The 15,758-nt window shown below is 37.0% G+C and overlaps 1 protein-coding gene across 1 annotated transcript in view; it reads right to left on the reverse strand.

Moving 5' to 3' along the window:
- The window catches only part of gabrd (gamma-aminobutyric acid type A receptor subunit delta), a 32,259-nt gene extending 16,853 nt beyond the window's left edge, over positions 1-15,406 (reverse strand). Inside the window, exon 1 of the mRNA XM_038293117.1 lies at positions 14,946-15,406. Within this exon, the coding sequence (XP_038149045.1) occupies positions 14,946-15,013 (68 nt within the window). The 5' untranslated portion in view covers positions 15,014-15,406. The remainder of the gene's footprint in view (positions 1-14,945) is intronic.
- Positions 15,407-15,758: the final 352 nt, after the last annotated feature.

The raw sequence follows: 15,758 nt of genomic DNA on the forward strand, positions 1-15,758 counted from the left end.
ATATTTGAAGCTCTCTACTTTCCACAGCAAACAGCGGAAAGTGTTTGGCTGCAGATGCTCCCCCTTTCATTAAGTGTCTCTCTCCAGTCTCAAGCTGCATATAAGCTAACATTAAACAGATGGGGGGGATAAATCTGAGCCTCGCTCAAATTTATAGAGTCTGCTTGGGAATGTAATGTGCCTCACGCACTGGTGGCCTAATTAGTTTTATATACTGGCAGTACCAGTTACCTGAACATGAGTGCCGCATACATCCCCCTGAGGAGGAAGTCATTCTTTAGTTTTAACTGCAAAATGAAAGATGAGGAGCATCAAGACCAAATTCATACAATTCTTATCAGAAGATGTAAGAAGCAAACAATTAGTATCTGCTACAGTGTCAGAGTCACTAGTTTTATCTAATTATATGAAAAAAAATTGGGCTCCCCATTATTTGCTTAACTACTAAAAAATGTTCATATCTTGAAATGTAATCTCTGCTCCTTTTTTCCTTGAAAATGAAGTTTTTCACCTCTTTTAGCTCCGAAATATCAACAAAAATAAAAAAAATATATGTTCATACACCGGTTCCCTTCCAGAGAGTATCTGCTTGTAATTATCTAACAGATTCTGACATCGCTAAAAGTCACTTTAATCTGGACTTTATTACCGTGGTGAAATGTCCAGTTCTGCTTTAGCTTTTCCTCAAACATAGCAGTCAAACTATCCATCGCTAGTTCATTATTGATGGTAGGATGGAGCAGATCAAGTGATGGGTTGATAGATTGGGGCTTTTATACAGTAAAGACGGCAAAGATCTGATCTTTGGTAGAAAAGAAAAAACCAAAAGCTTTCACTTTAGTTGTTCTTCTAAAAGTCGACCATAACCTTTAACATGGAAAGGCAAGTTGGTCGTCAGGTGCCACTGTCTTCCTGCTGCTTTCGCTCCAAAACACCTGGAACTAAAGACCAAGTTACCTCCTTGGCCAGGGGAAAACTTACCATTAGGCAAAACTAGGTCGTTGCCTAGGGCCCCAAGTTCTAGGGGCCCAATAAAGCTCTATTTACATGTATGGTTAATACAATTATTCCTTATTTGTGCACATTAATTATGTTTTGATAAAATTCCTTTTGCTAAAATGCCATCAGAACGCTTATAGTATTAATATTAAGTGTGTCTGTTTTATGTGTTGTCTTCTCAATTCAGAGGACCCCCTGCTTGCCTTCGCCAAGGGCCCCAAATTTCCTTAATCCGCCCCTGTGCTTGGCATGTAAGTAAGTTTAGCAAAGGCCTGTCTATGATTTATTTATTTAACCATTTATTTGTTTCAGGTGTGTTGAAAAAGGGATGCAAGCAAATATTGTATGACAGTGAACCTTGAGGACCGACGTTGCCTACCGATGATCTACAGTACAAGAAATGTTTTCATGACCCAAAGACTGATTTTGTAAAAACACAAACACAACAAAATATAACTTCCAGTAAATCAAACGTCTGTGAAATCAAACTGTCAACTTAGGAAGCAACACTGATTGACGATCAATTTCACAATGTTGTGTAAACGGAATAGACAACAGGTGGACATTATTGGCAATTAGCAAGACACACTTAAAAAAAAGGAGTGGTTCTGTAGGTGGGGATCACAGCCTTGCTTTCTGGCTGATGTTTTGGTTGCTTTTGAATATTTGTTGTGTTTTTACACACATGGTAGAATGAGAAGGACTCTACAACCCACACAAACGGCTCAGGTAACGCAGCTCATCCAGGATGGCACATCAATGCAAGCTGTGGGAAGAGGGTTTGCTGTGTCTGTCAGCATTGTGTCCATAAGCTGGAGGTGCTACCAGGAGACAGACCAGTACAACAGGAGATGTGGAGGAGGGTGTAGGAGGGTAACAACCCAGAAGCAGGCATGCTACCTCTACCTTTGTGCAAGGTGGAACAGGCAACGCACTGCCAGAACCCTGCAAAATGACCCCCAGCAGGCAACAAATGTGCATGTGTCTGCACAAACGGTAAGATGAGATCCTCAGATCCATGTTAGACCATATGCTGGTGCAGTTGGTCCTAGGTTCCTCTTAATGCAGGACAATGCTAGACCTCATGTGGCTGTAGTGTGTCAGCTGTTCCTGCAAGTTGAAGGCATTGAAGCTATGGGCTGGACTACCAATTCCCCAGACCTGAATCTGAGCACATCTAAGACATAATTTCTCAATCCATCCACCAACGTCATGTTGCACCAAAGACTGTCCAGTAGTTGGTGGAGGCTTTAGTCCAGGTCTGGGAGGAGAGCCCGCAGCTGACCACTCGCCATCTGATTAGGAGCATGCTCAGGCAATTTCAGGAGGTCAGACAGGCACATGGAGGCCAAACACAATATTGAGGCTCATTCTGACCTGTTTTAAGGACATTAAATCAAAGGTGTATCAGCCTGCAATGTGTTTTTTCTACTTTAATTTTGTGTGTGACTAATCCAGGCTTCCATTGGTTAAAAAATAGGATCCAGTTCCATTGATGATTTGTTGTCAACGCATATAACTTTGTACAGAACAGTATTCAATGAGGATATTTCATTCATTCAAGTCTAAGATGTGTTATTTTTATGGTTCCCTTTATTTTCTTGAATAGTGTACAAATGTTTGAAATTAATCTCCTTATTAGGATAGGTCGGTGGGGAGGCCCTCAGTCACAGGGTGTTGTGAGCTAGGACGTCCAGAGACAACACGCAGCAGAGCCACCGTTCCTATGCATTAAAAGGAGCTAAATAAGCGAGTTAAAGTTTCCAAATGTAAAACATGAAAATAATAATTAACTGGAGTAAAGAGACTCTTAGAGATGCCTTTAGCTGACAGAATAACCAACATAGAGCAGTAATTATAACAAAAATGTAAATATATATATATATATATATATATATATATATATATATATATATATATATATAGGTATATATATATATATATATATATATATATATATATATATATATATATATATAGGTATATATATATATATAGGTATATATATATATATATAGGTATATATATATATATATTTTTTTTTTTTTATTAATCTGTTAATATGCTCTATCCAGAACTCAAGTGGAAAAATTCTTAATTTCACCTGGTTTGAATTCTGGAAGACATCTTCTTAAAGGAACCTTTTGCTATCCAATTATCGATATCGATTAACGTACTTAAGAAAATAATCGGCAGATGAATCAATTAGTAAAATGATGGGTAGTTGCAGCCCTACATGCAAACATCATGTATAGTTAATGACATATATATCTTATATGTATAATTTAGTGTTTTTGTCTGAGAAGGAGTATGAAGGAGGGAAACCCCTCCATCTTCCATCAGTCCTTAACAATCTTCCTCATTCCTGCTTCACTTATGAGTCCATGCTATAAAGCAGCGGTCTTCAACGTTTTCCAGGCCAAGGACCCCCAAACTGATGGCGAGATGGAGCGGGGACCCCCTAATTATATATATATATATATTATATAAATATTGTATGAAATTGTGAAATTGTGAAACGGTGCCCAGCTTGAAAGAGCTCCTGTGTGTTGCTGAATGTTTGCATTGATGACTGAAAGACATCTTCTGCCTCCATTTATCTGTTTACTTCAGTTTGTTGAATTTGAGTTAATGCGTATTTAAAAACATTTAAATTAGTGGAAAAAAATGCAGGGGGGAATATAAAAAAAAGAAGTCTAATCAACCAAAACTTTCGTGACCCCCGTGCAGTACCTCCGTGGACCCCCTAGGGGTCGCAGACCCCCTGTTGAAGACCCCTGCTATAAAGTCTTTTAACTCAGTCAATAAATAAATTTTTATTCAGCTCTAATGAGCTGGAGAGAAATTCATAAAGTAACCTCCAAGTGTAAAGTGTTTAAAAGCTATCAACAGTGGAAAGCAAAAATAAAAAGGTATGCTTATTGTAAGTTTTTTAAATAAAAAATAATGCACCAACTTCATTTTAAGTACAAAATGTTAAATAAGAAGGTTTGTTTATATATTTTAACTATTGTGGATAATGTGAGATACAGTTTTCTTGTCCTGCTTTGCAGAAACATCTTGAGATTAAACTCTAAACACCTCTGGACAATACTGCAAGTTGTCATTTATTAATCTTTTATAAACCTTTCATATTTTAAACAGTTGTGTGTGATAAACCAGCACAAAGTAGCCCATAAACAAGAAGCAGAGGGAAAAAGGTGTATAATTTCTAAAATGAGACATTCTGTGAAAAGACTTTGCAAAGAGAAATATGCAAATATCTGCTTTGATGTGTGAAAGCTGGTAGAGAAATACACCAAAAGACATGCAGCTGTGATTGCAGCTACATGGGGATGGTACCATTTAAAAAAATCCTGTGGGTAAAAATTTGTACAATGTTTGAAAATCAAATGGGGCAACATTTTATAAGGGTTGGTCACATGAAATCTGAATAAAACAAATTTTGGGTTGTTATTGGACAAAATGCACATGTTGAAGTAGTAGTTGAATAAATATCTTGGCAACATGCTGTTTTAGCTGTATTTTTTTTCCTTAGAGACTATTTCAATCTGACACAAACACTGCATGCTCAACAGGTCAGATAACACCTAAGCAAAAACCACTGCAATCTGACCTGTTAACATAGATGTGAAATGTTTTGTAAACTGTTAAACATTTTATTTCCTAAAGCAGTGGTTTCTAAACTCTGCACCCCGAATCTTTTGTCCTGCATGTTTCAGATGCATATCTGCTCCAGTTCACCCGGATCAAAGGATCACATTTCCTCGTCAGCAGCCACCAGAGGCTGCAGAAGCCTGATAAGCACCCAGTTAGTCAGGTGTTACTGTATGCAGGACAATGTGCCCACAGTGAGGTGCCACACTTACAACTGTTATTTGTCAATTAATTCTTACAAGACAAGATATTAAATGTAATTGTGTCTTGAGGGTTGGACTGTACTTCAAAACCCTTTTTTAATCTCCAACTTATCCAAAAATTTAAACCAAGGATGCAAAGAGAGTAAGAATGCAATAAAACATGTTGGAGCAATAAATTATCTAAAGTTTCTGTGTGAGAGGAGATGGAATCCCAAAATATTAATACGCGACCAGAGGTGTCAAAAGTATTAATATTACTTAAGTAGAAGTAGAAATCCGCCTGATTAAAAAAAAATTTTATTGGTTCTATTATACTGGTTACTGCACTAACCTATTAAAGGAATATTTTTTCTACAATTCTGGATGATAATTTCCTTACACTTAATTTTCTTAGTTTTATAACTAATTGCAACAGTGTCAAATTTAACACTTATATAAACTTATATGAACTATTTAGTCTAAAGTGGTAAACAAATTACTGCGGTAGAAAGTCCAACCACAAAGAAATTAATTGTCTGGGTGAAACAAATTATCAGCCCATAATGTATATGAGCTCAAATTAAACAAAACTGACTACTCTAATTTAAAATGTAAGGAGTAGAAAATAGAGATAATTGTAAGGAGTAGAAGTAAAAAGTTGAATATAAAACTAAAACTGTACGACAAAACCGCAGGGTTTAAAAGTTCATAGCTCATAATGCATGTTCTCACACTGTGCGGCCCAATGCTCCCATGCGATCTACCTGCTCACACTGTACGTCTAAAAACCACGTCGGACTCAGTTCCGCAGTAAGATGCCGCTACTCGGACTCGTCTATCCGGAAGACAAAGGAGGAGAAGAGGAATATAAAGCTCAATAGAGTGAAATGCGCTGCCTTGGCAATTTGTGCAATTTTGTGCTGAAAACCCTAAAAAGAAAAGGCGACGACGTATTCAGAGAAAGACAAGGCTGAGGAAACGTGGCTACAACAGTGTGTTAATTTTACATAAAGAACTCAATTTCACTCGCATCCTGCCATGCTTCTGTGTTTTCGTAGAATCCTTTTTTTGCGCATGCCCACTGATCAATTTGCCCACAACCAACTTATGATGGACAACTGAATTTCAAATATGTTTCATTTTCTCCCGACCTTATGATTCCTGAAGGGGAGGTGGTCGTGAGAGGATCATGATCACCCCTAGTTACCCCCTGTGTACTATACGACGTACGATGCACGATCGGCTGAAACTTGGCCCCATCGATAAAGTCTCGCACGACTGGAGAATCGGCCTGAAAAGGGCCATAAATCGTACAGTGTATGTCCGGCTTAACAAAGTATTTGTACTTTCTTACTTGACACCTCTGTATGTGACTGATTTACAACAGAAAGGCAGTCACTTGCATACTTCATGATCTATGATGAGTGATGGCCAAAGAAAGGGGATGGGGGAGATCAGGTGGTGGCAGCATCATGCTGTGGTGATAGAAACAGGAAATATAAGGAGCTGATGGGAGGAGGGATCAATGTTAAAACCAGACAGGACGTTATAATAGACATTCTCCTTCCAAACACCATAGTAAATAAAACCAAATCAGAGCATATCAAAATGGTCCAGTCATATAGAGATCTAAACTGAAAGCTTTGTAGCACAGAAAATATTCCCTTTAGTTTTTCAGAGAACAATGAACAGAGGTGCCAAACTGTGTCTCTGCAAAGCTACTGAGACATAACTACAAACACTTACAGCTTAACTGGAACAAAAGGTGATCCTACAAAATACCAACTGCTTTAGAGAAGCTTCTCGAGGGTACATGTTGCTGTTTTAGGATAGGAGAATATGCTGAGTGTCTATTAGGTTAGATTGACATGTTTTAATAGGTATGAGTTTTTATAGTGTGAAAAATCACTGGACCTACATGTGATTATCAAAACCAAACCGGAACTGTTACTGCGGTCTTTATGTCAGCCAGCCTAACCCAGTGATCTGGAGACATTGATCCTTTAAATTCAACCTAATGATATAATCCATGCTCTCATGATTCTACTAGGCTCCCCTCACCTTTTCCCATATTTTTTCTCTATCTGCTTCAGGCTTGCAGTTTTGTAGTAATTAATGAAAATGTGTTAACTTCCTGCCCAACTATCCTCTATTTTTATCTACACATTGGCTGACTTATTCACTGAATCAGCTGAAATATTCATGCTTTTCAGGTGAAAAATCGTCCAAATGAATTCAGTCCAATATTAGTTTTTACTCAAAGTTTTTCGTCTTCTCTTTCCCACAGCAGCTATTTCCGTTTGGCTGAATCAGTGTTTGTTTGTGTCCTCTCCCTCTCACCCCACAGCTGCTTTGTACAGATGGTTGGTCTTCCTGTAGTTTTGTTCTGACAGGTACAGTAGATGATGCATAACCTTTGGACCCTGTAATGGAATATTCTTTGCTTTAATTCCTCATATATTCTGTAGCAGCTGTCTGAACTGGCAGCTATGGAGCCATTTGTTAATGTCTGGAACCTCCAAAGGGTCTTAATAACTTTGATTAGATACTATGAAGGGCTTTAAGATAAATGTTAATAAAGAAGGACTTAGGGTTTTTTTTCCCTGTGTGGTTTAGTTTAATAGATGTATAGAAACTTCACCACTAATTGACATAAATATCTATTTTTCTCCATGCATCCAACATACGATGTATTTTTTTCTTTTTGGAAATCAGTTGATTTTGATTTTAACAAAAGATAAAGGCAATATTGTTTTACTTGAATCCCGGATTTAAATTAAAAATGACAAAAGATGACAAGTGAAATAAAATAGATTTCAGATAAGTGAGAGCAAGTTCTTCACAGCAATATAGTAGGTATAGTCAGACATGGCAAAAGTACTCACTTTCCATACTTGAGTAAAAGTACAGATACTTGTGTTAAAAAATACTCTGGTAAAAGTGGAAGTACTGATTAAACTTCTTTACTCAAGTAAAAGTAACAAAGTACAGGCTTGTAAATTTACTTAAAGTATAAAAGTAAAAGTAGAAACCACTTTTTTCATGCCGTTGCCTACATTTTAAATGGATGTCTGCCAATAGGACTAGATCTCCGTTGTGTTCATTTTCAATCATCTCGTCGTCCGTGCTACTATGCTAACGCCACCGCCACCAAGCTGCAATGATTTGCCGCCAATGAATACCGCCGAATCTGTCGATTCATCTTGTAGTGGTGCGTCAAATGCAACGTAGATTCCCATCCAATTAGATTGAATTTGGTATTGATGACGTGAAAAATAATAACGGTAACTCCATTGAAATGATTCAAAACTAAAGTAACGAACCAATTTTTTAAAATGTAAGGAGTAGAAAGTACAGATATTTGTGTAAAAATGTAAGGAGTAGAAGTAAAAAGTCGGCATAAAAATAAGTAGTAAAGTAAAGTAAAAATATCAGAAAAATCTACTTGAGTACAGTAACAAAGTAATTGTACTTCATTACTTCCCATCTCTGGGTATAGTATCGAAAGCCTACTGCATCTTGTTTACATTTCCATACCTAAACTAAACCCTTCAAAATAAAACATCTAGTTTAGTTTAGAGATAAAACACGAACATTGTAATGATACATCACGCTTCATCTTGTAAAAATAGATGTAAAGATTTAGAGAAATGTTTTTTGTAGCAAAAAATAGCTATTTCCTGCAATGGCTGACGACCCCGTGGCTCTCAGTTGGATCAGTTCATGTGACGGCTGAAATTTTACGTTATCTGAAATAATCTAAAATATTTTTAACATTAAAAGTAAAAAACAAAAACAAAAACAAGGTTACTGGTACTGATCCAGTGTGGTGGTGCCCCCCCTATGCTCTGGATTTATCTGACACATTTAGTTTGCAAAATCGGTCGAAGGTTTCAAATGCTAATTCAAATACATTTTTCTCTAGATTTTGACCAAGCTTAACCCATTTAACCTGTAAAGTGGTCCACTTTGGTCAACTGGTTGTTTTTTAATGCATTCAAAAAATAAACTTTGAGTTGAACTGAGTTGAGTTTAGGGCCCTCTAAATGCTTACAATCCTGGGAGCCTGTCCATTGTCTCAGAACAGGTTCACAAATATAAACATTTCAACCTATAATACAGTTTTTCTCATCTGCTTTGGCTCATCTCTGGGAACTAAATAAACTGTAAAAGAACTCAGTCATCCAGTTTAGGGTCAAGCCTGAGAAAATTAAGTTTAGCCAAACTTCACATACAGTTGCCTAAACTGAACTTTTAAAGCCAGATCAAAACCATGTCATCATTTGAAAATCAATCAGATTTCACTAATTAGGAGCAACAGTAAAAGATTTCGTATGCTAAATTTCATAAAACAGAGACTGTTTTAGGTGTTGAATAAATATTTTTACCATTCTCACTCATTCTCACCGATTACAGGATATTGATCCTGCAGAATTTTTATAGTTAAATTAAGACATGGTACAAACAAATCTTTGCTGCAAACTAGGCTAATTTCTTTCCATTCTTAACCCTTTTTCTTAACCATTAGGGCAAGTTACCATTTTTGATCACTTGCATACCCCTTACAAATCAGTAATTCATATTCACATTTTATTTTGGCATTTGACCAAATAGATGAGCCCTTGAATCATATGTGACCTACTATAAATTCAGTTGGGGGAAAAAAGGTAAAAAGCTAACTAAAAAGTTGAAAAGTAAAATTCAAAAATTAATAAGCCTGGCTAACAATTATGTTTAGGTTTATAAACTAATAAATGTAAGTGTCAGTATCAGCATTAATTCCTCTAAGAATATGTTGTACCAAAAAAAATGTGTTTCTTTCATTCTCAGAGTGTTTTTCGTAAATTTCGATATATTAAGAAAAACAACAAAAGTTGGTGTTACTTGTTGTTGCACTCATATGAACTTTTGCCATCAAAATATCCATATTTTTTAATGTTACAAATGTAATAAGGTCTTGTCTTGGATTCCAATAACACTATTGGCTTGAAATTTTGATTTTCAAAGTATTTCAGTGAGTTCCCTATAAAGGGTTAGGACCTTCAAGATGATTTTTTTTTTATATTTTTATTTTTATATTGTGTAAAACAAGATAATGAATGTACATTTAGTCATCCAGAACCCAAAGGTGCACACAAAACAAATTACTGCCAAAAACAGTTTCCCAGTTTAAGCGTGATGGGATAGCTTGGATTGAGTGGGAGACTTTTAGTGGAGGCGCTGAGATGTGGCTGTACCAACTCAGCCTGAAGCCATCACAGATATCGGGCTTGGTAGAGGCAGTTAATGCAGTCAGAGCAACACAATGAAATCCCTGTGTTATTGGGAAGTGCACTCTCTGATATGTAAGAAGGGATTTATCTGCTGACTCAGCCTCTTATACAGATTAGCAGGGACAGAAGAGTCACCCGGATGCATGTTTAAAGGACGAGTGTGACAGACCGGCGTGATCAGAACTAAAAGGCTGGGATAAAAGCTTCCAGGGTCATATTCTGCTGGCAGAACTGGTGTAACGTGTGCATATGCGTGAAAAAAAAAGCTATTTTCTGTCTGCTTCTGCCTGTCTTTGGTGAGATTTGAATTACAGTGGAAATAGCAAAGTATCTAGAGGCTCCATAAAAATTAAAGCTTGAATGAACACCCTTTGGAGAACTGGGAAAACATATAACAGCCGAAGATTTGGAACCTACACTGTCAATAAGAAGAATATGTTTATGATCTGATCTACAATACTTATATAAGAAGCTATTAATTGTTTGTACAAAGCAAAGAAATATTCATGTGTTGTAGGTGATCTACTAAGATCTTGTGCGTAGCATTAAAAGCAGCCATGGCTGACTGCTCTGTGCTACTGGCTGTCGCCATTGAGAGTTTGGGAAAGCAGACGTCATTGTTTCAATATCTGAAAGCATTGCACTCCAAGCATTCCTCCTTGTTTGCACCTTCTTTGACTTCTATGCCAATATGTGACAAGTGAATTTCTCCGCTGTGAGATCAATAAAGCTCATCTAATCTAATCTAATCTAATCTAACATCCATTGCATCTTCTTTCCACACGCTGTGGATCAACAAAGTTAAAAGAGAAATCTCTTTTTGCTTGCTTTATTAAGACAATATAAGAGTGTTTGGTTTATTACCTCCGCCAAGCAGGTTATGTTTTTCAGAGAGTTTGCGTGTGTGTCTGTCTGTCTGTCTGTCTGTCTGTCTGTGTACAGGATAACTTGAAAAGTTTTTACCAAAGGTGCTCCTCAGTCCAAGGAACAATCCATTAAAATTTGGTGGATCATTATTTGGATCCAACAGTTTTTTGAAAGTTTCTGTGAATACAAGTATTAAGTTAAGGTGGAAGTCACAATATGTCGGGGGAAATGAGCTACTTGGCAGAGGTCTGCTCTCTCCGAGTGCTTTTCTAGTACCGTTGTTTGGTTATGTCCAGAAATCATCATCATATCTAATGCAGAATATGAATAACAACAAAGGTGACAGGTATATATATATATATATATATATATATATATATATATATATATATATATATATATATATATATATATATATATATATATATATATATATATATATATATATATATATATGCTGCTCAAAACTTCATCAAGCTCCACTGAATTTTAATGTAGCAAATGAAGACTAGATAGATAGATAGATAGATAGATAGATAGATAGATAGATAGATAGATAGATAGATAGATAGATAGATAGATAGATTTGCACAAATGCTTACTTTGCCAAAGTTGTTCTTGTTTTATCATGTTGATGGATCAACAATGAGTCATTAAACATTTGGATCAGCTTAAATTAATAGAGCTAAAGCAGAAGTGTGGTTAAAAGCACCTGTTAAGTTCCACAATTTCTTGTTCCGACAGAGCAAAAAGCCCAGAAAGATCTGGTAAAAAAAAAAAAGATTAAAAAAAAGGAGTTTGTTTCTCTACACCTAATCAAAAGATGAGAGAATCTGCATTAAACCCAACACATTGCACCCAATCCTGTTAAAAAGAAGAAAAAATTGATCTTTAGTTAACCTTCAACTCTGAACAAAGGAATGATTCAAACGTATCTTTTAACAACTATGAATCAATATGATCTTCATGCTGATGATGAATGTTGCCCACTATAATCATGCGGATCAAACCATACTTCTGGGACTTTGATGACCAAGCAGCTCTCTATATTAGCAGACAGACGGCCGTGACCAAACTAAGATAATAAGTCTCCCCTAAACCTGAGCTATCAGCTGCCAACAGTCCATTTATTGAACACACAGCTGTCTCATCACCTTGAAACAAAGTTAAACATTTAATTAATTTATTTGTTGGTATTTCTGTATAGTTGCAAGGAAAGTTTTTTTTTAATGATACTCTAGAAAGAGTGGGAACATAGGAGCTAAGATGATTTGTTTTGTTTCTAAGTTTATTTTCTAACCACAAATAAATAGTTTATAATCCATGAAACCTCTCATACACTGTATTTTTTAAATGCAATAGAAGAAACACTGATATCAGCTCTGTTCAGGCTATTATTCTCCTCTATCTGGATTTTAAGTGTGAGTATATCTGGAGCATTAGCTTGATTTTTCTCATATCAGACCAAAACAATTCCAGTCTGCCAACAGTTACTGAGTTATTTTAGAGAAGCGAGTAACTGCCAGGAGTTTCTCTGTTTCCAAATGTTCTCTGAATTCATAGCCTGTGTGACTCGTCCAGAAGCTGAGATCCCTGTAGAGCTTGTTTTTTGCATTTTGTGAAGTGGCAAGAAGAGGACAGAGATTTAAAAATGTTTCCCAATACAATCAGCAAAAATGTGTGCATTTTTATTTCAGCCATGCTTACTAAAAAAAAAAAAAAAAGATTTTTAAGCCTTGCACATCGAGATGGAAATTATTGATAATTTTTGTTTCCAAAGTAGCTCAGTCAGATTTTATCCCTCCCATCTTTTGCAGCATTGAACAGGGTGTCCTACCAGGACTGCTCTATATTTAGCCCAATCAGCTTTAAATAGCAGCATCTCGGCCAAAGAGTCAGACTTTGTGATTTCTGAAATTTTTCCTTTTTTTTTTTTTTGTTGTTTGCTTGTTTAACTACTGCTTTCTTCAACAGTTTATTCCACCTGAGCTGTGAATCTGTGCAGCTCCTCCAGGGTTAAGACCTGTATGGCTAGGCAGATATCAAACAGGACAGTATTCGCTGTTTAAATCACTGAAGGTAGCTGGTTGGGCTGGATTTCTCAGAATGAGAAGGTTTGCATATGAATTCACATTACACTTCTCTTTTCTCTTCTTTTCTTCTTATATAAATTATTTTAAAAGTGATATATCATTCTCCTTCCACTTACCGATAATTCACTACTTTGCCTCGGTCTAATTAAGTCCCATAAAAGACATCACAGTCTGTTAACGTAACGTGTCAAAATGGGATCTAATTTTGTAATTCTAATTTTCTAAGGGATTCCGGGCGAAGGCAGTGTTCATTATAGCAAAGAAAAAGAGACACCTCAGCTGGAGAAAGAAGCTGTGAAACTCATGCACCACCAAAGATGGCGGGGAATAACTTAGCTAAGCCATGTAGTAAAATAGATAAAGGAGGAGCAAAAAGGAAAATCTGAGTAATTCTGTTTTAAGAAAGAGGGAGAAAAACAAAAGCTATTTGCAACTTTCCTCAGGCAGAAGCAGAACAGCAATACGCAAAATTGTTCCTTTATCTCTGTATGTTTGTGCTTCGCAGAGAGAAAGAGAGAACACTGACACATAATGAGGCGCCAAAAAAAAAGAAAGAAAAAAAGGCTGCATTGTATTAAGAGCTAAATAATAAAAACAACAGCAGTGGTGACTTGAGGCAGGGAAATCCAATTACAGCAGTGGTTACTTCCTCTACCAGAGCCAGGAGGGACAAACTCTGACATTCGCCTTTCCACCAAATCTCAAACTGAAGTACAGAGTCACCTTTAGCCCTTTTACAGTAGAAGAGCTCAGAAGCATTTAGTGTTAGGAGGATGATGATTATAATGCTTCTATGAAAGATTAGAGGCATCATGTGTGGATTTTAAACAGGACTATTTGATGATAGATCTTCTTATCTCTATCTATCTACCTATCTATCTATCTATCTATCTATCTGTTTATGTAGTGCTCATTTGCTACTTTAAAATTCAGTGGAGCTTGATGAAGTTTTGAGCAGCACATATAATGTTAACCCAGTTTCAGTATGAACAGTACCTCTGATATAAACACATCTGCTAGTTTTTCTTAGTGATGGGTGATTCCTTGCTCAGGCATTTTCTTCTCAGGATGACAGTTTGGGTCAGATGGTTGAAAGTGTATATATATATATATGTGACCTTTCTTGTTATTTATATTCTGCATTAGAAGTGATGATGATGATGATGATGATGATGATGATGATGATGATGATGATGATGATTTTTTCTGGATATTACAAAAAAGGAAGTAGAAAAGCACTTGGAGAGAGCAGATCTATCTATTTATCTATCTATCTATCATCTATCTATCTATCTATCTATCTATCTAGTCCTCATTTGCTATGTTAAAATTCAGTGGAGCTTGATGAATCTGATGATCTATCCATCTATTCCTTCTCCAAGCTTGGATTGCGATTTCACATTATCCTTCCCTTAACTCCTAAAACTGAGCATCCTAATGCTCCCTTGCTGAAGCACGGTGGACACAGATGCCTCCTTTAATCCGCTTGTATCACGTTGCCATCTGACATATTTTCTCTCTCCTGAACAGGCCTGGTAGGCTGCTGATGCTATTACCTGCTGCACATAGAAACCACCCACTCACCTGCTATTCAGCAGCATTTCTAAAAAGTGTTATGTAAATATTACCATTGGCTGTCCCAAAGGCAAAACAGATAACGAATTAGTCTTGTCGGAATTTGAAGTTTTATAGATTATTATAGTTGTTTTTTTGTTTGTTTTTCTAATGTGCTGTGAAATAACACTGACGCACTACAACATGGGATGCTAAAGAAGTAATATGGATATCTGTGTGATTTTGTGGTCGCTGGTGATGAGCTCTGATTCAACATGAACACCTGCAAGAAGTTAAAAAAAAAAAACTAAATGTCTCACCTGGTGAACATATGCCCTCCGAAGAGAAGCACAGCAAAACTGGAGAGCAGGAAAGTTAGGATCTCCATTCCAAACCTCCTTAGAATAAACACCAATCGAATTAAATTAAAAAAGAAAAAAAACTTCCCCTCGTTGGAAGCCGATGAGTTCAGTTTCAGGAAAGTGTTGTTTTATTTCAGTGCGCATTCATCGTTATCCAGCGCAGCGGAGAACAAAGTAAAGTCTAAAGCCGCTGCTGCTGATGGTGATGATGAGGATGATGCCGCTGCTGCCGATGGCGATGATGCTGAGGTGGACCCCATCATGGAATCCCCCCTTCCTTGATCCTCCGAGTCCTGGAGCGCACCAAAGCAGAGCGCACCTGAGAAATAAAGGAAGATCCCGGTCAGAGCGCACTGGAGAGCCGATCCACCGCCGCTGCTGCCGCCTGTCATCCAGAGAGGAGGGAGCGAGAATGAGAGAGGGATAGAAAGAGAGGCAGAGAGAGAGAGATAGAGGGAGGGAGGGAAACTCACTAATCTGTAGATCCCTTCTTGCTTTGGCTGCTGAACTTTACAGATGGGTTGGAGGGCGCAGGGAGGGCAGGTCATCACCGGGACCCTCTATGATGAAAATGTTAAAAATGGAAAACATTGCATTTCAGCTTATATTGATTAAACTGGAGGAACCCCGTTTTTAAACACCGAAAAACAGGTTTCAAAGTACAGATTTCTGAAAATAAGATGATCTGCTAAGGACTGCCCTTAAAATAAAAGAATTAGCAGATACTTGGGTTGGGATTGCCTGGAAGCCATGGGTATGAGAGGAACATAT

This window comes from Cyprinodon tularosa, unplaced genomic scaffold (assembly GCF_016077235.1).
Source record: "Cyprinodon tularosa strain WSP-4 unplaced genomic scaffold, ASM1607723v1 ctg320, whole genome shotgun sequence".
Classification (NCBI taxonomy): domain Eukaryota; kingdom Metazoa; phylum Chordata; class Actinopteri; order Cyprinodontiformes; family Cyprinodontidae; genus Cyprinodon; species Cyprinodon tularosa.